At 42.4% G+C, this 27,033-nt stretch overlaps 1 protein-coding gene across 5 annotated transcripts in view; it reads right to left on the bottom strand.

The window, feature by feature from the left end:
- DROSHA (drosha ribonuclease III) overlaps nt 1-27,033 on the bottom strand; it is a 133,493-nt gene that overhangs the window by 97,499 nt on the left and 8,961 nt on the right. For all 5 annotated transcript variants that reach the window (XR_011558676.1, XM_070747122.1, XM_070747120.1 and 2 more), the window contains exons 3-9: nt 25,680-25,772; nt 19,375-19,600; nt 14,329-14,470; nt 12,218-12,369; nt 5,380-5,460; nt 1,622-1,708; nt 1,455-1,541 (exon numbers count right to left, since the gene is read on the bottom strand). Coding sequence is in view for 4 of the 5 variants with exons in the window: in XM_070747122.1 (XP_070603223.1) it covers nt 1,455-1,541; nt 1,622-1,708; nt 5,380-5,460; nt 12,218-12,369; nt 14,329-14,470; nt 19,375-19,600; nt 25,680-25,772 (868 nt within the window). In the remaining variant the exon portion in view is untranslated. The remainder of the gene's footprint in view (nt 1-1,454; nt 1,542-1,621; nt 1,709-5,379; nt 5,461-12,217; nt 12,370-14,328; nt 14,471-19,374; nt 19,601-25,679; nt 25,773-27,033) is intronic.

The following is a 27,033-nucleotide window of genomic DNA, read 5'->3' on the forward strand; positions in this document are numbered from 1 at the left end:
CGAGGAAATAATCCCCCCCCCGCATTATTACAGCATTTTTTGGAATATAAGATGCACCTTTTTTAACCCCAAAAGAGAGGGTGAAAACTTGGGTGCATCTTATACAGCGAATGTAGGCCCCCCCCCAGCCCTCCTCCATTCTTTGGCCTCTGCCTCCCAGCAATTTACCTCCTTGCAGCAAATGGAACAGCACCTGTTAAGCCAAACAATTGATTATCAGCTGATTGAAGCTGCAGGCTGGCCACGTGCTAAAACTAAAAGTGAAACTAAAGCTGCAAAGAGGCAAATTGCTAGGAGTTAGAGGCAGAATTTTATTTTCTTGTCGTAATCAGATTGCTGAACTGGATGCAGGGAGGTAAGTCAATAACTATAAATGTCTGTAGAATGTTCCAATTATTAACTTATTTTTCAAAGACGGCTTTATTACTGTTCTTAACAAAATGAAGAAGCTTTATAAGATTTTCAGAGAAAATCCCAATTATAAGGCTCTAGAGAAATCTAGAACCAAACTTATACAAAATATAAGCGTCTACCAAAAAATGTTTAATGTTAAGAAATGCACCATGTCATAAAAGAAAGTAGTAAACAAAACAGCTATATGGAATACAGGCTAAAGTGAGAAACTCAATTGAACCCCAGGGAGATAGGAAATCACTCTTATGATTAATTCTGGGAAAATATTGGTTTTCCTCCCTCTAGGCGCCTTACACATTTCAACTTGGCAGTAACTTCAGAAATAATAAAACAGAAGTAAATAGCTGCACTATACAAAGCCGTATTATTAAGGCCTTTTTATTCCAAAACTATTTATTCTGCCCTGCCGCAGGTTTTTCAATCCTATAGAAAATTTCCTCTGGAGGATTTGTTCCAGTAAAACTCTTGAAAATATGGCGGGAAATTAATTGGGTTGCACTGGCTCGGAAAATGATTTGCAAGAAGGGCTTGGGATCTTATTCTGCTATTCATTAAAGCAGCCCACTTTTTTTTCAGACCCTTGCACAAGCTGTAAACCAAAGATCTTTAAACTTAGCAACTTTAAGACTTGTGGACTTCAACTACCAAAATTCTCCAGCCAGTTATACTGGCTGGAGAATTTTGGTAGTTGAAGTCCACAAGTCTTAAAGTTGAGAAGTTTGGGGACCTCTGCTGTAAACAAAGATTCCATTACATTAAGAACTTGCCCATTCAAAGTAATGCAGGTTTCAAAACATTGTATTTTCAGGCATCTGATGCCCAAAGTCCAGAGAACTCTTCCCAAGATATTTCGGAAGCATGCATAACCCTAGGAATTAAACTGAGACTTGTTTACATACAGAAAAGTAAACGTTATACGAAACAGCCAGAATTTATGGAATCCCTACTGTTCTATGAGCCTCTTTGCTTGCAGACATTTCATTACCCAATTAGGTAACAGCATCAGTACAACCAGAATAAAAAAAAGAAAGCGTACTTACATTTGTGAGAGGAGCATGCGAAAACATGGAAAATCCTTCAAAAATGTACTCGTGGTCATCATACTCTATGACGGTGGGTCTGTCTGTCTAAAGAAATAAAACCAAAAGCTGGGAAAAGTCATCCCAAGAGGCTTGAGAAGCTGCTTTTCATGCTTCAAATTACTTACTAAGAAGTTGGTAGGAGGCGACACCGTAATGCGGTAATGGAACAATCGTCCAGCATTGTTGATTATAGGACGGCAGGGTTTAATAGGCTTTAAGGAAAGAAGAATAGGGGAAAAAACATGATGAAGGAAACTTAGTCATCACAAGAGAGTAGAAAAATCCTGAGCATTTCGATGAAATCCATTGTGGCTACTAAATGAAAACTTGCCTGTACATCGTCTGAATTATATACATAATATATAATATATTATATATAATATATAATATTATTTATATATTTATATTTATATTTATATATATTTATATATATATATATTTATATATATGTAGATTGTTCTGAGTTCGGGTTTTGCCCTGTGTAATATTTTGCATGTCTATGCGACGTTTCGGTGAAATCACATTCACCATCATCAGGCTGAAGTTCCAAGCTTCGTGCTGTTGTAAAATGGAATGTTTGCAACTGTCATTTCTTCCTAGTATATAGTGTGGGAGTGGAGATTTGGTTTGAATGTAGCAAATAGATTGGGTGATTATATATATATATAGATTGTTCTGAGTTCGGGTTTTGCCCCGTGCAATATTTTGAGTGTCTATGCGACGTATGGGTGAAATCATATTCACCATCATCAGGCTGAAGTTTTAAGCTTCGTGTTGCTGTAAAGGGAAGATATTTAAGTTGGCCAATCTCGTGTTGGTTTAAACCAGGAAAAATGAGGAGATAATACTCAGAATAATCCAACTTTTGTTGGGCAATTCAATATATTTGAGCCACCCCCTCCCAATTCTTTATTAAGGGCACTGAATAATATTTCAAGTTTTTCTGGCTATAAATCATTTGCTTTTGTCTTATATTCCAATCAGGCTGGTCAAGCTGGTTGGTTATTCCATCAAAAATGATATTATATTTTATTCTGCAGTTCAGAGAAGGGAGGAAAACCTGTATTATAAAACCTATAAGAGCCACAGTGGCGCAGTGGTTAGAGAGCAGTACTGCAGGCTACTTCTGCTGACTGCCAGCTGCCTGCAATTTGGCACTTCAAATCTCACCAGGCTCAAGGCTGACTCAGTCTTCCATCCTCCCGAGATAGGTAAAATGACAATTCAGATTGTTAGGGGCAATATGCATTCAACAATCCAATAAAACAATAAATCTAAAACATCAATTACTTCAAAACATTATATAATAATTATTAAAAAAAATAAAGAATTCTTATGTAGAATAAATAAAAAAGAATAGATGGAGGAACGTTAATAATAGAGGAGTTAATAATAGATAAATGTGTTGACTCAGCTCTTCCTACCTGAAGCAAGGGGCTATGCCAGTAAGACATTAACAGGTAAGACATTAACAAGTGCTGCACATGTGGAAAACTGAAAGTAATCAAGACTGAAGCAGCCTATCACTGCCCGAACTGGTAGTGACCTGCAAGTAATGTCACGATTACCAACCCAATTCAGTAAGTACTGGTGCGTAAGCGCTGCCATCTTTTAATTATTAAATTTTTAAAAAATCCTTCTGAGCATGCGTAGAAGCAGAGTTTCCAGCACTACGCATGCAGTCGCCATCTTGTTTTTGGGTTGGGGGGGGAGACTTTCTGGCGCTACGTATGTGTGCACACACAAAGCGCACACGCCCATGCGGCACAGGAGGAAACAAACTGGTAGCAAGGTAAGTTAGAACCCACCCCTGCCTGTTGGGTATATTTTCTTCATACAGATTCCCTGCAAACTGCCAAGTTGTTCGCCTTCTAGCTACACCCTTCCAAATACAGCTGAAAGATTCCAGCGGCCCCTGAAAATAATAGTTCTAATAGTAACAAAGCCTCATTTTAGTCCAGTCTAGCAGATCTGCCCATAGTCAGCCATGTCCTTAAGCAATTCATGAAAGTGACACATAGATTAGGGAAGATAATTACGCTGGGATTGGCAGCGGGGTTGATAGATTAGGGAAGATTACCACACTAAGAACGGCAATGGAAAATATTTAGATTAGGGAAGAACATTAATATTTCGGTCTTTTTTAATAGAAGACATTTTTCGCACAAAATAGTGAAATAATAATGATTTATAATAATGATTCATACTTGATTTGTTAAAGCAGAAATGATATACAGTATTGATATACAGTGGAACCTCAAGATACGAACCTAATTGGTTCCAGGGGAAGGTTCGTAACACGAAAGGTTCGTAAGACGATACATTGTTTCCCATAGGAAACAATGTAAAGTCAATTAATCCGTGCAACCAAAAAAAAAAAACCCCGCAAAAAAAACCGCTGCCGCCCGGCTGTGACCTTTTAAAACAGCCCCGCGGCTTCCCAGCCGGGCTGGGGGGCTTCCCGGCAACCCCCCCAGCCCGGCTGTGACCTTTTAAAACGGCCACGCGGCTTCCCAGCCATCTCCCGAAGCCAAATGCCAAACCCAAACTTCCGGGTTCGCCGTTCGGAGGCTCCTGGGAAGTAGGAAGGAGTGGGGTCAATTGAAATTCTCTCATCTGCAGCGTCATCGGTCTCCAGGCAGACTCTCCCTCAATTTCGGCCGAGGGAGAGTCTGCCCGGAGCGATGACGCTGCAGATGGGAGAATTTCAATTGGCCCCACTCCTTCCTACTTCCCAGGAGCCTCCGAACGCGTTCGTAACTTGAAAAAAGTTCGTAGGAAAAGGCAATTTTTTTCTGAACCCCGGGTTCGTATCACGAGTTGTTCGTAAGACGAGGGGTTCGTATCTTGAGGTACCACTGTAATGAAAGAAATGAAGTAAATGAATTGAGTAGGAAATTGCAATCTTAAAAAACAACACTTCCTCCTACTTTTCTATTCTCCTTTTTCCTGTTGGTTTCCTTTTTTCTCTTTTCTTTCTTTTTCTTTTTCTTCCTTCCTGGAGTTTTTAAGATGTAAAGTTGGATATTTTCTATTGTTAAGGGCAGCTGCGATAAAATGAGGGTGTTTTTCTTTTTAAATGAAAGTAGTAATGTATTCTTTAAAGGGATCGAAGCACGATGGCATAGTTGGGAAAAATAGCAAACGGCCAAGAGAAATAGCTGTAGCAATTTAAACATAAATGAAAGTGGAGAACATTATCAGAAATCCGGATGATAGCACTTGGAAAGAAGGTAGCGCAGGATGAATGATATATACCAGAAATAATAGAAACATAGAAACATAGAAGACTGACGGCAGAAAAAGATCTCATGATCCATCTAGTCTGCCCTTATACTATTTCCTGTATTTTTATCTTAGGATGGATCTATGTTTATCCCAGGCATGTTTAAATTCAGTTACTGTGGATTTACCAACCACGTCTGCTGGAAGTTTGTTCCAAGGATCTACTACTCTTTCAGTAAAATAATATTTTCTCATGTTGCTTTTGATCTTTCCCACAACTAACTTCAGATTGTGTCCCCTTGTTCTTGTGTTCACTTTCCTATTAAAAACACTTCCCTCCTGGACCTTATTTAACCCTTTGACATATTTAAATGTTTCGATCATGTCCCCCTTTCCATTCTGTCCTCCAGACTATACAGATTGAGTTCATTAAATCTTTCCTGATACGTTTTATGCTTAAGACCTTCCACCATTCTTGTAATTGGATAATTAGAAAATTTGATTAATTCGACTGAGAATTTGATATTTGATATTATATTGTATTATTTTAATTTGAGGTATGTGAATTGGAATCTCTGTAAGGTGTGAAAAATAATAAAAAAATTATACCCGGGAAAAAAAAGCAATTCTCCTCATAGAGAAACTAAAATCCTGTTACCTCTTCTCCAGGATAGATTCCATGTCGTATCCCTGTTCTCCTGGCTTTGGCACTACATTTGCAAAGAGGCCCGTCGTTCATCTGTTTTAAAAGAAAAAAGGGTTAAAGTTATATTTTTAGGAACAGTCACTTTAGGAATACTTTAGGAATAGGACAGAAGAATAAGAAAGAGGAATATTTAAAGAGAGTGGGCAATTATGCAAGGATCATAGATCTTTTTAAGTACTGTAGTCTTCAACTTACAAACCCTCATTTAGCAATCACAATTATGATGGATGTCTCAGATCGTGCAGAGCGCAGTCGCGAGAGCCATCGCGGGGCTTCCAAGATTCGCCCACGTTTCTTCAACACTCTGTGGCTTGCATTAGCTGCCGATCAGTTTCCGGTCACAATTCAAAGTGTTGGTTATGACCTTTAAAGCCCTACATGGCAATGGACCAGATTACCTCCGGAACCGCCTGCTACCGCACGAATCCCAGCGACCGATAAGGTCCCACAGAGTTGGCCTTCTCTGGGTCCCGTCGACTAAACAATGTCATTTGGCGGGCCCCAGGGGAAGAGCCTTCTCTGTGGCGGCCCCGGCCCTCTGGAACCAACTCCCCCCGGAAATTAGAACTGCCCCCACCCTCCCTGTCTTTCGTAAACTACTCAAGACTCATTTATACCATCAGGCATAGGGGAGTTAAGATATTCCTTCCCCCTAGGCCATTACAAGTTATGCATGGTATGTTTGTGTGTATGTTTGGTTTTATAATAGGGGTTTTTAGTTGTTTTTTATTATTGGATTGTACATGTTGTGTTTATTATTGTTGTTAGCCGCCCCGAGTCTGCGGAGAGGGGCGGCATACAAATCCAATAAATTATTATTATTATTATTATTATTATTATTATTATTAATAATAATAATATTATTATTATTATTATTATTATTATTATTAACTACTTACAACCTGGTTTTGAAGTTTTAATGGCTGCCCCTCACCTCACAGTCAGGTGATCAGTGAGGGAGCCGCACTTACCTTGGTTTACCAGGACACCTCTGATAGTGCGCGGTCGTGCATGTGCGCCCGATGTGAGATTTGCTTCCTGCACATGCACAAGAAGTGAAATCTCGCGAAAGGACGCATGTGACCACATTTTGGCAATTTTTGCTGGTTTTTTACTTCTGTGGATGCATAGAAACAAAAAACCCTAATAAAAAGAACTAGAAGCCAACTCTGATTACAGGTAGTCCTCGATTTGCAACAGTTCATTTAATGAATGTTCAAACTATAATGGCACTGAATAAAGTGATTCATGACCATTATTCATACCACCTTTGTAGTATCCCCATGGTCATGTGATGCTTGGCAACTGGTTCGTATATCACAACTGTCTAACATTTAGTAGGCAATGTCCCACCTTTATAAGGAAAGAAGAGCATGAAAATTATAAGCTAAACGCTATATTTTTCTCTTTTTTCGGGGGGGGGGGGTAGTTTCTCCTCCAAAATCTATTTTGTCTACACAGAACTCCTTTCTTTTATTCAGAATTTAAAGAGCACTGTAGTACATTTGCTGTTTCTGCTAACAATAGCTTGATAGTCCACAAAGGAACACTATTATGGAAAGAAAAAGATAGCTCAAAAAGCATACGATTCTTATAAAAATATTGGTGGAAGCTAGTGTTTTTGGACACAGCTTAGTATTTGTTCTCTGGGCATATTTCAATTTTGAGTGCCTTCAATGCCCCAAGAACATAAGCAAAATTAGGAACAAAATATAGTGTTCAAAATTAAACTCGGTCTATTGAATTCCATCTTTCAAGGCTCATTCAAGATATCACAGAAGATGATCTCAGAATGGAAGATGCTCAAATTGCTGCTTTTACATCAGAAGAGTAAGCAAGCCTATGATTTGCCCTCAATATAAGTGGCTGATCTTTCTAAATTTATAGTCTGCAGACTGTAGCCCTATTATTTGCAAAGCTGGGTTCAGAACCCAAAAGCAATACACAAACAATTTTAAGTGCTTTCCATCCTTGTGTTTGTTTTAAATTAAATGAAAGCAATACACAATACATGAGATGCCTTGATAGTTAGATACAAACCAAATGAAAAGGGATAGCTAGCACAATGTACTTCATTAACTCGTTTGTTGACAACCATTGTGTTCTCTAGAATAGTGCAGCATTAACCCTCTTGGGATTTTACGGTAAACAGATTTGTTCTACCTAATTTGCTTTTAGAGAAGTCAAGGCCATCAATTTCCATTCAAATTGAGAAGCTCCATTTAGATGTAATGACTAATTGGGGGACAAAAATGTAAGAAAACAGAAGTGGGAGAAAAAACGTTAACAGAAAATGAAGGAACTAGAGAAGGAAGTCACGGAGGTCATACTTTTAATCTGTAAACAATTGTACATCAATTGTAAGTAAAAATCAAATTGGCAAAAAAGATGCTACATTTCAGTTTCAATTTTGTTCCTGTAAAGTAAGGAGTTTTTAATTTGGGGGGGGGGTCCTTGTTAAATTATAGGGGTCTGTGAATGTGGATGGGAAAAATATAACACGTTTATTTTCACTTAGTTTTAACTGAAGTTCAGTTTATAATTTAATAAAGAACATATGCAATCAAGTAATTTATGCCCATATACTCCAAAAAAAAAGCGTAACTTCAATCAACCCCACTAGAATAATTATTATACCCTAAAAAAAATGAAATACAAATACATTTAGCATATGAACTACATTTTCCTCTGAACGCAGGATTGATAATGGTGAACAGAGTTTGAGTTTGAAAGGTTCTTTTGTAGCTAAATAATCATACAAGCAGTGGTGAAATCCAAAAATTTTCCCTACTGGTTCTGTGGTTGTGGCTTGGTGGTGTGGCTTGATTATGTGTCCTCGGAGAGGGGCGACATATCAATTTATTTATTTATTTATTTATTTATTCATTCATTCATTCATTCATTTATTTATTAGATTTGTATGCCGCCCCTCTCCGAAGACTCGGAGCGGCTCACAACAAGAATAAAAAATACAAATGCAATAATTAAAACAGGAAAAGAGTTAAAACCCATTGATTTAAAAACACTCATACAACCCAAACAAACCATACATAAAACGGAGCGGCTGAGGGGAATCAATTTCCCCATGCCTGGTGGCAAAGGTGGATTTTTAGGAGTTTAGGAAGGGCAAGGAGGGTGGGGACAGTCCTAATCTCCGGGGGGAGTTGATTCCAGAGGGTCGGGGCTGCCACAGAGAAGGCTCTTCCCCTGGGTCCCACCAGATGGCATTGTTTTGTCAACGGGACCCGGAGAAGGCCAACTCTGTGGGACCTAATCAGTCGCTGGAATTCGTGCGGCAGGAGGCGGTCCTGAAGGTATTCTCGTCCAATGCCATGAAGGGCTTTATAGGTCATTACCAACACTTTGAATTGTGACCGGAAACTGATGGGCAACCAATGCAGATTGCAGAGTGTTGATGTGACATGGGCATATCTGGGAAAGCCCATGTTTGCTCTCCAGCTGCATTCTGCACGATGTAAAGTTTCCGAACACTCTTCAAAGGTAGCCCCATGTAGAGAGCGTTACAGTAGTCGAACCTCGAGGTGATAAGGGCATGAGTGACTGTGAGCAGTGACTCTCGGTCCAGGTAGGGCCGCAACTGGTGCACTAGGCGAACCTGGGCAAACGCCCCCCTCACCACAGCTGAAAGATGGTTCTCTAATGTAAGCTGTGGATCAAGGAGGATGCCCAAGTTGTGGACCCTCTCCGAGGGGATTAGTGATTCCCCCCCCCCCCCCAGGGTAATGGATGGACAGATGGAATTGTCCTTAGGAGGCAAAACCCACAGCCACTTTGTTTTGTCAGGGTTGAGTTTGAGCCTAAATCCAATCAATCAATGTGACTGATTGGGCATAGCTAACTTGATTGGTCTCACCCTTAGGAAATTTTTCCTTAGTCCAACTCACAATAAAATAGCACTGTTCCAATATTTAAAATAAGAATAGAATAACAGAGTTGGAAAGGACCTGGGAGGTCTTCTAGTCCAACCTTTGCTTAAGCAGGGAACCCTACACAACACAAATGGTTATCCAATCTCTTCTTAAAAACTTCCAGTGTTTTATTTACAACTTGCCTCCAGTGTTGAAGCATTTACAACTTCTGGAGGCAAGTTGTTCCACTGATTAATTGTTCTGTCAGAAAATTTGAGGGGCTCCTATAAAAATAAAAGAGTCAATCTATTTTTCAAAGCACCAAAAGCCACAACAAGGAATAATGGATAGAAAGTAACCAAAGAGAGAAGCAACCTAGCACTAAGGACAAATTTCCTAAAAGTGAGACCAATCAACCAATGAAATAGTTTGCCATCACTAGAGGCTTACAAAAAAGAGTGAGGGAAGTACACCCCAAAAGGACAGTGCCAGAAACCATTAAAACTATGCAGAAAACATAGCCATTCCCCAAGTTTGAACTTGCCAAGAATCCTTGCATCCTGTGTGGCGTTCTGGACTAATTATATCTCTTGCTCCCTGAATTTCTTGCTTTGCTATATAAATTTGGGTTTATTGCCCTGCAGCCTTGGTGGAGACAGTCTGAGCTGGACTACCTGTGCCCAGAGGCTGTTTGAGATGTGAGGGAGATTTGGAGCACTAAAAGGGCCAGTTTGAACCGCCATCTGTTTATGTTATCTTTGTGCCATGTCCTGGATCATCACAGTCACAAAAGAGAATTACATGACCTCAGGACACCGTAGCTGTCATAAATATGAGTCAGCTGCCAGGTGTTTGAATTTTGATCACATGACCATGAGGATGGTGAAATAGTCTTAAGTGTGGAAAATGGCTGTACATCCTTCCCCCAGTGCCCTTATAAATTCAAACAGTGAGTAAATGTAAGTTGAGGACTATCTGTACAGAACCAGCTAAGCTTGGGGAGACTGAAACCAATGTAGCAAAATGAGTCACTGCTAAAATAGAAACATAGAAACATAGAAGACTGACGGCAGAAAAAGACCTCATGGTCCATCTAGTCTGCCCTTACAGTGATCCCCCGTTTATTGCGTCCCCAACCATTGCGAACAGGGTACTTCGCTATTTTTCAACCCGGAAGTCAAAAATACCATCTACGCATGCGTGCCGGGCACGCATGCGTAGATGGCAGCGGCTTCCCTGGGTCTTCCCCCTCTTGCTGGCGTCAGCAAGGAGTTTCCCCACCGCCCACGCAAACTCCTCGCTGCCGCCCGCCCTTCGCCCGCCCATGCCGTTCATTCTCGCCGCTTTTGAGCTGAGTCCGGGAGCAAATTCGCTCCCGGACTCAGCTCAAAAGCGCCGATAGTAAGCGGCAAGGAACGGCTTGTCTCGGCGCTTTCGAGCTGAGTCCGGTCAGCTCGAAAGCGCCGAGACAAGCCGTTCCTTGCCGCTTGGTATCGGCGGTTTTGAGCTGAGTCCGGAAGCGAATTCGTTTCCGGACTCAGCTCAAAACCGCCGATAGCAAGCGGCAAGGAACGGCTTGTCTCGGCGCTTTCGAGCTGAGTCCGGTCAGCTCGAAAGCGCCGAGACAAGCCGTTCCTTGCCGCTTGCTATCGGCGGTTTTGAGCTGAGTCCGGAAGCGAATTCGCTTCCGGACTCAGCTCAAAACCGCCGATAGCAAGCGGCAAGGAACGGCTTGTCTCGGCGCTTTCGAGCTGAGTCCGGTCAGCTCGAAAGCGCCGAGACAAGCCGTTCCTTGCCGCTTGGTATCGGCGGTTTTGAGCTGAGTCCGGAAGCGAATTCGCTTCCGGACTCAGCTCAAAACCGCCGATACCAAGCGGCAAGGAACGGCTTGTCTCGGCGCTTTCGAGCTGAGTCCGGTCAGCTCGAAAGCGCCGAGACAAGCCGTTCCTTGCCGCTTGCTATCGGCGGTTTTGAGCTGAGTCCGGAAGCGAATTCGCTCCCGGACTCAGCTCGAAAGCGCCGAGAGCCAGCGCCCCCCGGACCCCCAACCCGGGTTTGGGGGGCTGCTAGGAAGCCCTCCATGCCGGCGGCAAACAGCCGCCCCGCCCCCAATCTTCGGCTCCTTGCTAGCGCTGTGGGAGTAAAAACGCCATCTGCACATGCGCAGATGGTGTTTTTACTTCCGCAGCGCTACTTCGCGAAAACCCGCTCGTTGCGGGGGGTCCTGGAACGGAACCCTCGCAACGAGCGGGGGTCTACTGTATACTATTTCCTGTATTTTATCTTACAATGGATATATGTTTATCCCAGGCATGTTTAAATTCAGTTACTGTGGATTTACCAACCACATCTGCTGGAAGTTTGTTCCAAGGATCTACTACTCTTTCAGTAAAATAATATTTTCTCATGTTGCTTTTGATCTTTCCCCCAACTAACTTCAGATTGTGTCCCCTTGTTCTTGTGTTCACTTTCCTATTAAAAACAGTTCCCTCCTGAACCTTATTTAACCCTTTAACATATTTAAATGTTTCGATCATGTCCCCCCTTTTCCTTCTGTCCTCCAGACTATACAGATTGAGTTCATTAAGTCTTTCCTGATACGTTTTATGCTTAAGACCTTCCACCATTCTTGTAGCCCGTCTTTGGACCCGTTCAATTTTGTCAATATCTTTTTGTAGGTGAGGTCTCCAGAACTGAACAAAGTATTCCAAATGTGGTCTCACCAGCGCTCTATATAAGGGGATCACAACCTCCCTCTTCCTGCTTGTTATACCTCTAGCTATGCAGCTAAGCATCCTACTTGCTTTTCCTACTGCCCGACCACACTGCTCACCCATTTTGAGACTGTCAGAAATCACAAATAAATCTCATACTTAATGGCCTGGGATACAGCCTTTCACTTCTTTCCTCAAGTTGAGTACCTGTCCAGGATCATTGTACCACAGCTCCTCGTGCAGACGATCAGGGTGGGCCTTCTTCCGCTTAATTTCAGCAATGACATCAAAAACCTCCGAGTCAGAACTTGTGGAACAGCTGTCATCTTCTGACTCACACTCAGAATCACTGGAGCTCCCTGAAGTCACCAAGAGACAACAAAACAGAAGATGAAGAAAAATGGCTCCTCAGTTGTGTCCTTGGAAGTCTTACATGAATCAGGATGGGCCTTTCCTTCCAGAAGTGGAGAGACACTGAAGAGATGGTCTTACATGAGTCAGGGTGGGCCTTTCCTTCCAGAAGTGGAGAGACACTGAAGAGATGGTCAATAAGGGCTTTCTTCGAATCAACGCAATGCATCCACTCACTGTTTATTTGTTATTAAATTTGGCTGTCCCTGACTGAGATGGCGCTAGGAAATTCTCTTTTGGGGGGAGGAATGTGTCTTACACTCCAAAAACATGGTACTTCCATAAAGTAAACCTTAATAGATGAAAATGTCAAAGATCCATGACGTTATCTTCAAAATATGACATCTCCCTGCATTCCAAAAATCTGGCACACCTTCCTGAATAGCAAGGGCAAACATTTTTTTCCTTGGGTGCCAAAAGAGTGTGGGTGAGCACTACTGTGCATGCACGAATGCCCACATCCATAATTCCATGCCTGGGGAGGACAAAAACAGCTTCTTCCGCCTCCTAGAGGCTCTCTAGAGGCCAGAAACGACCTATTTCTCAACTTCTGGTGGGCCCAGTAGGCTAGTTTTCGCTCTCCCCAGGCTCCAAAGGCTTCCCTGGAGGTGGGGAGGGTAAAAACACCCCTCACCCCCGTGGAAGCTCTCTGGAAGCCAAAAAATGCACTCCCAGAGCCTCTGCGAGCCAAAAATCAGCTGGCCGGCACACACATGTATATTGGAGATGAGCTAGGGCAACAGCTCGGGCGCCAGCAGATATGGCTCCACGTGCCACCTGTGGCATCCATGCCATAGGTTCGCCATCACTGGGATAGGATCTCTCATGGGAAATAATAAAAATGAATAAATTAAGATGATAATGTTGTCTATGGAGATTCTCAATCATCCAGGTCACAATTGTCCCGAAGGTGCTTTTTTCAAGAGGCAACTGGACTTTCTGATTTTTCTTTGAAGACATTTCCAAGAGCCTCAGTGGTGCAGTGGTTAGAGTACAGTACTGCAAGCTACGTCTGCTGAACATCAGCTGCCAGCACTCTGGCAGATCGAATATCAGTAGACTCAAGGTTGACTCAGCCTTCCATCCTTCCAAGGTCGGTAAAATGAGGACCAAGATTGATGGGAGCAATATGCTTACACTCTGTAAATCACTTAGAGAGGGCTGTAAAGCACTGAGAAAGGGCTGTAAAGCAGTATATAAGTCTAAATGCTATTGCTATTGCTATTTCACTTCTCATCCAAGAAGAAGTAAGCCGCCCAGAGTCCAATTGGAAATGGGCGGAATATAAATTTTACAAACTAGCTAACTAACAAACAAACAAACAAACAAACAAACAAACAAACAAATAAAGTTGGATAAGAAGCAAAGATGTTGATGATGATATGATAGGCTTTCTTACCTTATTCCAGCTTCCCACAACAAAGAAAAAGGTTGAAGAACTGAACACTTAATATGTCACGCTGTGTATTGCCAGCCTCAGAGACATTCAGAGACATTCAGTAATTAAATAGTTAACGGTGTATGTTAATTTACCTCCACCCATTATGATGTAAATCCTGTCAAGATAGCCAGCATCACTTCCTCTCCTCTCGGTGAAGAAGAAGGAGAATCTCCATCTTTCCTCTAACTCTCTAGCAATGTAGACGTATAGCAAAAGCCTGGGATCAGGCAAAGCTGATTTATTGTTTTTAATTAATAAAAGTAACTTCATTTTGAAGCCATTTCTGTAACTTTATCTGTCGCCTCCGGATTTGATTTATTGCAGCTCACGCGGGCTGCAATTTATCTTCTATAATCTGACATAATACAGGGTTCGAAGCCCTAAAGAATGCTGAATTTGGTCACCCTTTCAAGAAAATAAAAACTATCTTCCAGCAACATATAGATTTTGCCCATAAGACACTTACCCACATCTTCATCTAGTTTGGTTTTAGGTGGCTCCCATGGAGGTCTGGCAGCTTTGGCTTTCGCTTGACGCTTTCCTAGCTCTTCTTCAAATTTTTCATACAAGTCTCTGAGCCGGCTTGTTCCCACCACTGTGGAATCCCCCTTGCAAATGAAACCATGGGAAAACAGAACAGTTACAGCTATTTTGAGAGGGTAAGGATCTGCTGAAAGCAATCTAGCTATCCTCACACAATCTCTCCTCATGCAAATAATGGTGCCATGTAAACACAGATATTCCACCATAGAGTAATACTTAACATCCACCCAGCATGGATGCAATAAAAATGTGGGAAAATGTTCTACTCCATACAGATGGACATCAGAGATCATCTGCTCTCTGTGGTTTCGTGCCTCCCAGATAAACATGCACAGCAGCAAAAGCATTTCCAAATTGTAAACAGCAAGCAATTCAAGTGTAAATTGTTCTTTCATAAAATAATCATAAAATCCTTCTTATAATAAGCTGCAACCAAACATAAGGCAATAACTGACGGGTAGGACTGCAGGATTTCTTTATCCAAAAATGCCTTTCATGACTGCATACAATAATACAGGAAGCCCCCACTTACCAACAGCTTCTTTCAGAAACCATTCAAAGTTATAATGGTGCTATCCCTCAGTCATCTGATCCCCAGTCATGTATTCAACTCAATACACTCAATATTCATTGCCCTGTTTTCTTCCCTTTTTTTTCTTTTGCAGAGCAGAGAAATTGGAGAAAAGGGGATTGCAGGAGAGTAACAAGGCACACAATGGGGAATACACCAATCTTTAGCTGAACGTGCTTAAGACTGCCAGTGCAAAATGAAATATATGAAATATACACAGCCAAGACTCATGTAAATACAGTAGTACCTCTAGATACGAGCTGCTCCACATGCGAGTATTCCAAGTTACGAGCCACGACGGGAGCGAAATTTCTGTTCGACCCCCGAGCTCAAATTCGGGATACGAGCTGAGCTTCCACTAGGTGGCGCAAGAATCCTTGCTTCTGGTTATCTCGGCGGGGAAAAACAAAGTCTAAAGGCATTCGTTTGAGATGCGAGTCGATCGACATACGAGCTCGGTTCTAGAACGAATTAAACTCGTATCTAGAGGTACTACTGTATATCAATATAGAAAACAATAGTGAAAGCTGTAACAACAAGGCCAACTTGCAGGCTGGCAAATATATGTTTCTTTTATCTTAGTTTTGCCTCCCCCCCCCCTATTGTGTGTGTATCGCTGTTTCTTCTTTTTTTCTGTATTGTATTTGTCTTGTCTTCTTTTTAGTGTAAATAATTAATAAAGTCTATTTTTTAAAAAAAGACTGCCAGTGCCACCACATTGCTTTTGACATGTAATGCACGGATTTTTTTGTTTCTTTGTTTTGGTATAGCTTTTATTTGCAGTTTTCCTTTAATAATCAATATATTTTGGGGTCAGTGATGACTGGGTCAATACATTTTTACACAACTCTAACAATGATATTACAATTACACTTATATAGCTTTGGTCTTCCAACTTCTAACTTAATAAACTCATTATAGGTACAAAACATTATTTTATGTACCAATTATATAGTACTATTTTCCCAATGTATACTCCCCCCCCCAACTTATTGGGGTTCCTCCACATTCATCTCTTTATCTTTAAGCAATAATATTCTATCTTCATGCTTCTTTATAACTTTCTCCTAAGATATGCTTAAACGTTAATTTCATGCCTTACAATATTGACCTCTATAAGATCACCAATATTTTAGTATTTTAGTATTTAGTATAATATTACTCATATTTCACCAAATGTATGTTTTCTGTAATCACCAAAAAACCCCATTTATTAATGTAAAAAATCGATCCCAAAATTGTCCCTAAATCCCCTGAATTTGTAATCCTTAAAGCTATAAATTCCAATGTTTTGCTTACTATTAATCATGATACATTTAAATATGCCTAATCAAAGTCTTCCTTTAATATCCACCCAGTATTACAAAATATTGTATTTCTATCCATCATCTCTCAACATTTTTAATTTCATTTATTGACTTTTAAGAATCGTTTATCGATTCTTAATAGAATTTGATTAGTTTCAATATTATTCTTCCAAGTCCTCTAATTTTCTGTTCTTTAGATGCTATGAGTTTCTATTTCTCAGTCTTTATATTTTCCAATCACTTTTTCAATTATTCAAATTGAGAAAAGATTATAAGATAGTAAGTAGGCACACAATGGGGAATACACTGGGCTGTGTATTTTTATTCTATGCAAATCCCTAGTTTATATATCCACAAACCTAAAAAAAAGGACCATAAAATGTTTAAAGTGATATCCCAATTTTTTCCTAAAAGTGATGTTCAAAGCTGTTCACAAAAGTGGTATGCTGATCAAGTGTAAAACTACAATTAAAAGGTTAACATTACATCAATTTTACAAAAAGAATCAATGTAGATAGTTTAACTTCTGATGAGTTTAAAAAAAAAAAATACATCTGATTTTTAATTGTAACCTCAAGCTTTAAAGACTGCATTTTGATAAAGAATATTGATCTTTCACAGAGATCAATTAAAGTCTGCTTTCAGAGTTGCTTATCAGTGCACTATCGAATACCAGAGTCATTATATATTACTGTAGGTCAAACAGTTTTAGTTAAACCTTTTCTCAACCACCTCCTTGCTGTGGAAAAAAAAGGTTCTTCTAATAACTGACATTGGAATCCCATATATGATACTGCTGTGTTTTTTTATTTTAGATGCGCCTGGGCTCAAAACTACAATTCTGGAGCCATGCACCTGCCCTATCTTATTTACTTGGTATGCATACAAATGCCAGTTCCTTAATTACGTCAATTAGCTAATATAAACTCTAATTTAAGATATGTAACATTCACAATCACAACTAGTCCTCATTTAGCAACTGTCTCACTTGGGAACTATTTTCTCCAACCAATGCATGAATGCGTGCCAAAGATTCTGCACCTGACAACACCACATGCCAGAGCATTGTTGCATGGAAGAACTTTAGCTAAATCACATGGCAATGGCCAGAATTTTCACAAGTCTCCCCCTCTCCCTCTCTTCTCTCTCTCTACCTCCCTCCCTCTCTCTCTCTCTTCAGATAGCAATCATGTCACATAGTGTTTGCTAAATTGTGCAATTGTGTTTGCTAAATGAGGACTACCGCTAGAGTGTCTGGATTATGCATGTACATACCATAAATAGCTGGTCCCATTTGGTTGCAAAGAAATCACTTTTTTTACAGCATTAAGGGAATATACACTGATACATTGCAGAACGGAAAAACATATTTTTTAAAAAAGATTTTAAAGGGAAAGTTTTAAGTTTGCCAATCCCATCTTGGTTTAAACCAGGACAAATGGGGAGATGATATTCAGAATAATCCAACTTTTCTTGGGCAGTTCAATATATTTGAGCCCCCAAATTTTTTAATTTTAATTTTTAACAGACTCAAACTCAACCCTGATAAGATGGAGTGGCTGTGGGTTTTGCCTCCCAAGGATAATTCCATCTGTCCATCCATTACCCTGGGGGGACGACTATTGACCCCCTCAGAGAGGGTCCACAACTTGGGCGTCCTCCTCAATCCACAGCTCACAATTAGAGAACCATGTTTCAGCTGTGGCGAGGCCTGCGTTTGCCCAGGTTTGCCTGGTGTAGCAGTTGCGGCCCTATTTGGACCGGGAGTCACTGCTCACAGTCACTCATGCCCTCATCACCTCGAGGCTCGACTACTGTAATGCTCTCTACATGGGGCTACCTTTGAAAAATGTTCGGAAACTTCAGATCGTGCAGAATGCAGCTGCAAGAGCAATCATGGGCTTCCCTAGGTATGCCCATGTTTCACCAACTCTCCGCAGTCTGCACTGGTTGCCAATCAGTTTCCGGTCACAATTCAAAGTGTTGGTTATGACCTATAAAGCCCTTCATGGCATCGGACCACAATGCCTCTGGGACCGCCTTCTGCCGCACGAATCCCAGCGACCAGTTAGGTCCCATAGAGTTGGCCTTCTCCGGGTCCCGTCAACTAAACAATGTCGGCTGGCAGGACCCAGGGGAAGAGCCTTCTCTGTGGCGACTGTGACCCTCTGGAACCAGCTCCCCCCAGAGATTAGGATTGCCCCCACCCTCCTTGCCTTTCGTAAACTTCTCAAGACCCACCTCTGCCGTCAGGCATGGGGGAATTGAGACATCTTCCCCAGGCCTATATAATTTGTATATGGTATGTTGTTTGTATGTTTTTTAATTATGGGTTTTTTAGTTTTTAAATATTAGATTTGTATTTTACATTGTGTTTACTATTGCTGTGAGCCGCCCCGAGTCTACGGAGAGGGGTGGGATACAAATTTAATAAATGAATGAATGAATGAATGAATAAATAAATAAATAAATAAATAAATGGCACTGAAGAATATTTCTACTTCTTCTAGCAGTATATTGTCTTATATTCCAATCAATATTATTTTCTTGGTGAAAGTTCTAAGATCATGGCAGACTGAATGGCCATTTTCATGAAAAATCATATTATATTTTCTTCAGCAGTTCAGTGGAAGGAAAGAAATATCTATATTGACTTGGATCCTAACATTTCCCAGATGGGAAATTGCTTCTTCCAGATTCCTATTTACTGTCTTCAACCTATTCTTTGCTTCTTCCAACCTCTGACCTATCTGTTATGTGAAGTAAAAAATTTCCCCCTTTCTGCAGCCCATGAGAAGACTTTGGGAGATTGGGAGATTCTTCCTGTAACATAGCAAAATAGTGTGCAGGGAGAAAGTGGAAGACAATAAGACAATGCCCCAAAATCAGGCACGTGTCCCATCACCACAATTTTAAGTATTGTTCTGAAAAGCACTCCAGAGAAACCTTATGGGGAGTTCATAGACCTGTTTTATGGGGACTTCAGAGAACTGCAGAAGGCCTGGGGGAAACAAATTATTACCTAAGCTTCCTTAGTTAATTTTATTTATAATCCAAGGAACTGGTTGTCCGAATTCCTCAAAATACATACCACTTGATCCATGGGATCATTTGAATAGTAGCTTTCTGAATGGGTACAACGAACCCAAACTGGCTTCAGTAGATCCTCATCTTCTTCTTCGTTCTTTTCAACCGTAGCCTCTTCTGGCTCCTTGTCCTTGATGGAGGTGTAATTTTTCTCTCGGTTAGCATTTTCTGACCAACGGTCCCTGTCTTCTTCCCAACGGGGCCTCTTTCGGTCCTGGCTGGGAGATCGACTGTGCAAAAAGGGAAAATGTCATACAGCCAGTTTAGTGCAATAGTTCAGGTGCTGGGTTACAAACCAGGAGATTGTGAGTTCTACTCCAAACAACACTATAGAGCAGTGATTTTCAACCTTTTTTGAGCCACGGCACATTTTTTACATTTACAAAATCCTGGGGCACACCACCAAACAAAATGACACAAATTAAATAAATACATACATACATACATACATACATACATACATACATACATACATACATACATACATACATAACCCCCTCGTATATACAATCCCATGTAACATCCCCTTATAAATACAGTCAATCATCAATCATCCCTACTCAACTTTATATCTCATTTCTGGGTACTTCTCCTGTCTTTCCCCCTTTTCTCTCTCATGTTTGTCATTTCTCTCTCTTCCTCCCTTTTTCCCTCATTCCTTTTCCCTCTCACTTCTCCTCTTTTTCCATCCCTGTCTCTCTCCCCCCCTTATGTGTGTGTGTGTATACACACTGGAACCATTTCCAAAACCAGTTGAGGGCTGGGGTTTTTTCTCTTTTATTCTTTTCAAAAAGAGGTGTGGGCTGGGGGGCATTTCTTATTATTTGGGTGCTTTTTACCATATGCTTCAAGAATCACCCCTCTCTCTCTCTTTTGTTTCTCTCTCCTCTCATTCTCTGCCTCAATCATTTCTCCTTTTTTCTCCCCTTTTTGTTCTCATTTCTCTCTCCTTTCCTCTCCCTATCTGTCTCTCTTGCTTTCTCTCTCTCTTGCTATCTCTTTTTCTCTTATTTTCTCTCTCTCTCTCTCTTGTTCTCTCTTATTTTCTTTCTCTCTTGTTCTTTCTCTCTCTCTCTTTCTCTCTCCCTCCCTCTTTCTCTCTTTTTCTCACTTTCTCTCTTGTTTTCTCTCTCTCTCTTGCTTTCTCTCTCTCTCTCTTGTTTTCTTTCTCACACTCTTTCTCTCTCTTGTTCTCTCTCTTGCTATCTCTTTCTCTCCCCCCTTTCTCTCTCTCTCTTTCTCACTTTCTCTCTATCTTGCTGTCTGTTGCTGTCACTCACTCTCGTTCTCTCTCCGTTCTTCTCAGCGGAGGCCAGCGAAGGTGATATTCAATGTCGGGAGCGCGCAAGCGGTTGCGCGTGCTCCCTACCCCCCTGCTAGCCGCTCGGAATACAGTATTCAAAATAAGAAAAGCCTTCACCGGCGAAGGTTTTTCTTATTTTGAATATTCCGAGCGGCTAGCAGGGGGGTAGGGAGCGCGCGCAACCGCCCGCGCGCTCCCGACATTGAATATTACCTTCGCTGGCCTCCGCTGAGAACGGAGAGAGAACGAGAGTTGGGCCATTTTTTGTCTCCTGCGTTCCGGGTGCGGGAGGAGCCACGCCGAAAGGCAGGAGACAGCGGAGGAGGAGAGGGGGCGGGGCGGGGGGCAGCGCCGAAAGGCAGAGGGGGCCGGAGGCACCGTGGGGAGGCAGGGGCGGCCGCGGCTCCCTTCCCTTCTGCTGCCGGCGCCTCCCCGCCCCCCCGCGGGCTGGCAGGGAGATGAGGAGCGCGCTTTCGGGGAAGCGACGGTGCTTTGGGGAAGCGACGAGAAGCCATGGGCGCGAGGGGGCCGACTTTCAAAGCAACCTTTGCCGGCCTCCCGTGGGAGGGTGCCAATAGCGGCGGCGGGGGGGGCAATAGCGGGGGGGGCGAACCGCCTCGCGGCACACCTGACCATGTCTCGCGGCACACTAGTGTGCCGCGGCACACAGGTTGAAAAACACTGCTATAGAGCACTGAACACCAAGACAATTAGACACAAGAACAGTTTTTTCCCAAATGCCATCACTCTGCTAAACAAATAATTCCCTCAACACTGTCAAACTATTTCCTAAATCTGCACTACTATTAATCTTCTCATTGTTCCCATCACCCATCTTTGGAGTCTTCGGAGAAGGGCGGCATACAAATCTAATAAATAATAATAATAATAATAATAACAACAACAACAACAACAATAATAATAATCAACAGACGATCCAAAGTGCAGACTCTGTAAAGAAACAGATGAAACAATCGATCACATACTCAGCTGCTGCAAAAAGATCGCACAAACTGACTACAAGCATAGACATGATGCTGTGGCACAGATGATCTACTGGAACTTGTGCCGGAACTACCATTTACCAGTGGCAAAGAACTGGTGGGATCATAAACCCGAAAAAGTGGTTGAAAATGAGCAAGCAAAACTACTGTGGGACTTCTGACTGACCGAATTCTGAAGCATAACACAACAGACATCCTGATTGTGGAGAAAAAGAAAGTATGGATCATCGACATCGCAATCCCAGGGGACAGCAGAATTGAGGAGAAGCAGCTAGAGAAATTAGTGAAATACGAAGATCTAAAAATCGAGCTGCAACGACTCTGGCATAAGCCAGTGAAAGTGGTCCCAGTGGTACTTGGCACGCTGGGCGCAGTGCCAAAGGATCTCAGCGGACATTTGAAAACCATCGGAATTGACAAAATCTCCATCTGTTAATTGTAAAAGGCCGCTTTACTGGGATTGGCAAACATAATTCGGCGCTACATCATGCAGTCCTAGGTGCTTGGGAAGCGCCCGACTGGTGATGAAATACGAAATCCAGCATAGTGATCTCGTTTGCTGTGTTGTATTGAAATAATAATAATAATAATAATAATAATAATAATAATAATAATAATAATAATAATAAAAATAAATCTCCTCCCACAAATGATTTTATGACTATAACTTTGTTGCTTGTATCCTTACAATTAATAGACTGGTTCCTCATATGATTTGATTGCTTATTTGTACTGGACTATCATTAAGTGTTCTACCTTATGATTCTTGACAATTTTTTCTTTTATGTACAATGAGAGCATGTGCACCAAGACAAATTCCTTGTGTGTCCAATCACGCCTGGCCAATAAAATTCACGTCGAGTCGAGTCGAGTCTTCCCATGGGCATGGAAGCTAGCTAGGGGATTTTGAGTCAGTCATTTTCTCTCAGCCCAACTCACTTCACATGGTTGTTATTGTAGGGGGAGGGGGGAGGTGGCAGCATTATGTACACAATGGTGTCAAACATCACATCATTGTCACGTGACGTATCATGACTTTTTCCCCCTTTGCTAAACCAGTTTAAGGCTGCGAGTTTGACACCGCTGAAGTACACTGTCTCAAAGTATAGAAAATAAAAACAGAAGATAATTTAATTAATAACAGTGCCATTCCACTTCAAAATGTCTTATCATAATAGTCATTTGATCAAAATCCAGGTGTTTGGGGACTGGCAGGTATTTGGGATGGCTACAACAACCTGGGATCATGCGAATGCCCTTTGCAATCAACAAGCAAAGTCAACTGGGGGAGACTTAACTTAATTTCACTTAACAGCTGCAGTCATTCACTTAACAATAATGGCAAAAATATTGTGAAACCAAGTTAAATGGAAATTCTGGCCCCAATTATAAGCCAAGGTCTATATATACACAGTGTTCTGTCCCCGCCAGGAATGTAACACAAACTCCAGTTTGTATGCACTACTAATAAGAAACGTTTTAGCAGTGAATATGCACACACCAATTTACAAGCAGTCTTTTTTGGCAAGCACCCAGCTACTAATTAACCTTCATTAATAGCTGGTATCAGTTCAAAGAGTTTTAAAGCCAAGAAGAACAATTAGGTCTTTATATCTTAGGTAGCTTTAGAGAGTTGGCAAAATGCTTAAAAGTAGAAGAAACAGAAACAGCAGCAAAGAAAAGAAAACAGAAGTCTTTCAGACACAGATCGAACTATGATCAGACAGGTTTTACAAATGTTGTTCTCTGCAACTTGTTAGCTGCCTCTGATGTCCTTATGTAGACTAGAGCAGCGTTTCCCAACCGGTGTGCCGCGGCACAGTAGTGTGCCGCGAGACACTGCCAGGTGTGCCGCAGAGCTACGGAAGCTCCAGCTGGGCGGGGCGCTGCCGGTGCCGACCTGGAGCGCCCGCTCGCAGCTGTCCCCCGGCTCCTGCCCGATGCCGCGGTTTCCGGCGCTCTCCTGCTGAGCCCCAAAGAAGGAAGGCAGGAAGAAGAAGGAGAGCTTCATTCTTCGCGCCTTTTTCCCGCCTTCCTTCTTTGGGGCCCAGCAGGAGAGCGCCGGAAACCACGACATCGGGCAGGAGAGGACAGGAGAGAGCGCGGGCCGGGCGGGGGCGCAGAGGCGGGCCGGGGCTGGGGAGCGCGCGGGGGTTGCCCTTTTGGTTTGCGGCTGCAAGCGCGGCTCCCCGAGGCAGGCAGCTTCCCTCCCTGCACCTTTCCCAGCTGCAGCCGCACCCTCCCGGTCCCCCCGCCAGTGCCCTCCCGCCGGGCCCTGGCGTCGGCGGCAAGTGTCCTTTGGGGCTCGGCGGGAGGGCACTGGCGGGGGGAGCGGGGGGGGTGGCTGCAGCGGCCGCAGGCAGTCGCGGGGAGATGGCGGCGGCGAGAGGGAGCTCCAGGCGGCGGGAGCTCTCTCTCTCTCTCTCTCTCTCTCTCTCTCAGCTGACTGCAAGTGGGAGCCCTGACGGTGGCGATTGGACGTGCTGCTGGACGCCGTACTGCTGGCGCTGCGGGCTTGGCATATAAGGCGTCCAACAGCACGTCCAGCTACCGTCAGGGCTCCCGCTTGCAGTCAGCTGAGAGAGAGAGAGAGAAAGAGAGACATATAAGAGAGGCAGAGAGAGAGACAGCAAGAGAGGCAGAGAAAGAGACAGAGAGAGAAAGAGAGGCAGCAAGAGAGGCAGAGAAAGAGAGACATAGCAAGAGAGGCAGAGAGAGAGAGAAAGAAAGAGAGACATAGCAAGAGAGGCAGAGAGAGAGAGAGAGAAAGAAAGAGAGACATAGCAAGAGAGAAAGAGAGACATAGCAAGAGAGGCAGAGAGAGAAAGAGAAAGAAAGAGACATAGCAAGAGAGGCAGAGAGAGAAAGAGAAAGAAAGAGAGACATAGCAAGAGAGAAAGAGAGACATAGCAAGAGAGGCAGAGAGAGAGAAAGAAAGAAAGAGAGACATAGCAAGAGAGACAGAGAGATAGCAAGAGAGGCAAAGAAAGAGACATATAGCAAGAGACAGTGAAAGAGAGAGAGAGCAAGAAAGAGAGAAAAAAGCAAGAAAGAGATAGCAGAGGAAGGGAAGGAGGGAGAGAGAAAGAGCAAAAAAGAGAGGAAGAAAGAAAGAGGGATGGAGAGAAAGAAGGGAAGGAAGGAAAAGAGAGAAAGAGGGAGAAATAGAGCGAAAGGGAGGAAGAGAGAGGGTTTTTTTGTCCAAACTTTTCTTTAGCCCACCCCCCACCCACCCTTTCAATGTTCCCCAGGATTTTGAAAATATGAATAATGTGCCGCGGCTCAAAAAAGGTTGGGAAACACTGGACTAGAGGAGTGGCCAATTATTCCCCAGTCTTACTCCCGAGGAGACCTCCTCTCAAGTAACCATTCCTGTCTCTTAGCAGCTCTGTGTGCTTGTGCATTAAGAAGAAGCTCCTCTTTTTCTTCCTCATCACTGCTGTGAGGTGCTGGAGGTACTGAAGGCACCTGGCTGAACTCACCATCCTCCCCACCATCCAACTTTGGTGCCAGCTGCACAGGCCACTGGAAATCACTAAGTCGGTTTCCTCTTGAACAGCATCCACTATCACCTGCACAGAGTGCTGGTGGCCACAACACACAGTAGTTACAACCTGTTCTTAAAGTTTTGACTTCCACTCCTACAGTCACAGGATCGCATTTCAGGTGCTTGACAAACCAGCTCACATTTACAACTAGTTACAATACTCTACGATCCTATGACCATGATTTGTGGTGGTTTTCACCAGTTTTAAAATTCTCCCCTCCCCCCCCAAAAAACCATTCAGAAGAAGAGATTTGCTTAATAGCCATCATTTAACAATCATGGAATTTGCTTAACAATTGCAATGGGTCAATTTATGACCGTCATAAAAATAGTCAGAAGATCAAATCAGATCATGCAGTGATTATCATGATTAACCATGACAACTTACAACCAAAATTCCAAATTTAGTGGTTAAATGAGAACTGGCTATAGTTCTTAAGAGTCAAACAACTTACCTTCCTGTTCTTTTGTGGTCTTTCCTATAGGACTTTTCTGTAGATGGCGACTGTCGACTATCCCGGTGCCTGTGCCTTTCCTTTTGATGTTCCCTTTAAGAATGTTAAAAAGAAACACAACCCTCAGAGTGCAAAACATTCAGGTCCCAAAATACATGATGAGAACCAGAAGTGAATAGATTATCAACCGAAAAGCTCCATAGTGCAAGGCATACCATCGATCCTCCCAATGGTATGACATCTGTTAGAAGCCTTGCTTTTCTTCCTTAACCTCATCTACTTCATTATTTTATTTTATTTTATTTTTTTTAAATTTATTTTATTTATTTATTTATTTTAGTTTATTTTTTATATTTTATTTTATTTCATTTATATGCTGCTCACTCCAAAATGGATTCAGAGCAGCTGACAGCAATAATACAGCAATCATAAATACAACAGCAATAAAAAGTAATAAAAATATAACAATAAAAACAATAATATGAAAAACCTTACATACTCGCAGTCAATCCTAATTCCAGCCCTACCGGAAAAGCCAGGTCTTAACGGCTTTCCAGAAGACTGGTAGGATGGATCTCTGGGGGTAGTTGATTCCGAAAGGTTGGAGCCGCCACAGAGAAGGCTCTTCCCTGAGGCCACACCAACCAACATTGTTTGGCAGACGGGATCTGGAGAAGACTGACTCTGTGGGCCCTTACTGGCCGCAGCGAGGTATGAGGGAGGAGGCGGTCTCGTAAATAAGTCTGGCCCTGAGCCACTTAGGATTTAAAAGGTAATAACCAACAATATTCATAGGTTTCCAAGCAAGATTGAACAAAAAAACCAGACTACAGTGAGCACAGTGGTTAAAATGTAGTAACGCTGGCTAACTTACTGCCAGGAGTTCGAATCTCACTGACTCAAGGCTGACTCAGCCTTCCATCCTTCCGAGGTCGGTAAAATGAGAACCTAAATTGTTGGGGGCAATATACTGACTCTAAACCGCTTAGAGAAGGCTGTAAAGCACCATGAAGCAGTATATGAGTCTAAGGGCTATCGCTATCACTACAGACACTATAAAAGATGGCACTGAGGTGACCACGGTGGATCTGAAGGAAGCAGTGCGAGGCAGAGAGGCATGGAGGGTGCAGATCCATAGAATGGTTAAGGGCCAGACTTTTTTGAATGGCTTATAATAACAATGACTTATGGGGCCTCAGAAGAAATAAGAATTGTTGCTTTATGGCGGCAGAGTGGTTAGAGTGCAGAACTGCAGGCTGCTTGCAGTTTCGCAGTGCAAATCTCACCAGGCTTAGCCATCTTTCTGAGGTGGATAAAATGAGGACATTAAATCGTTGGGGTCAGTATGCTAACT

This window comes from Erythrolamprus reginae, chromosome 3, assembly GCF_031021105.1.
Source record: "Erythrolamprus reginae isolate rEryReg1 chromosome 3, rEryReg1.hap1, whole genome shotgun sequence".
NCBI classification, from domain to species: domain Eukaryota; kingdom Metazoa; phylum Chordata; class Lepidosauria; order Squamata; family Dipsadidae; genus Erythrolamprus; species Erythrolamprus reginae.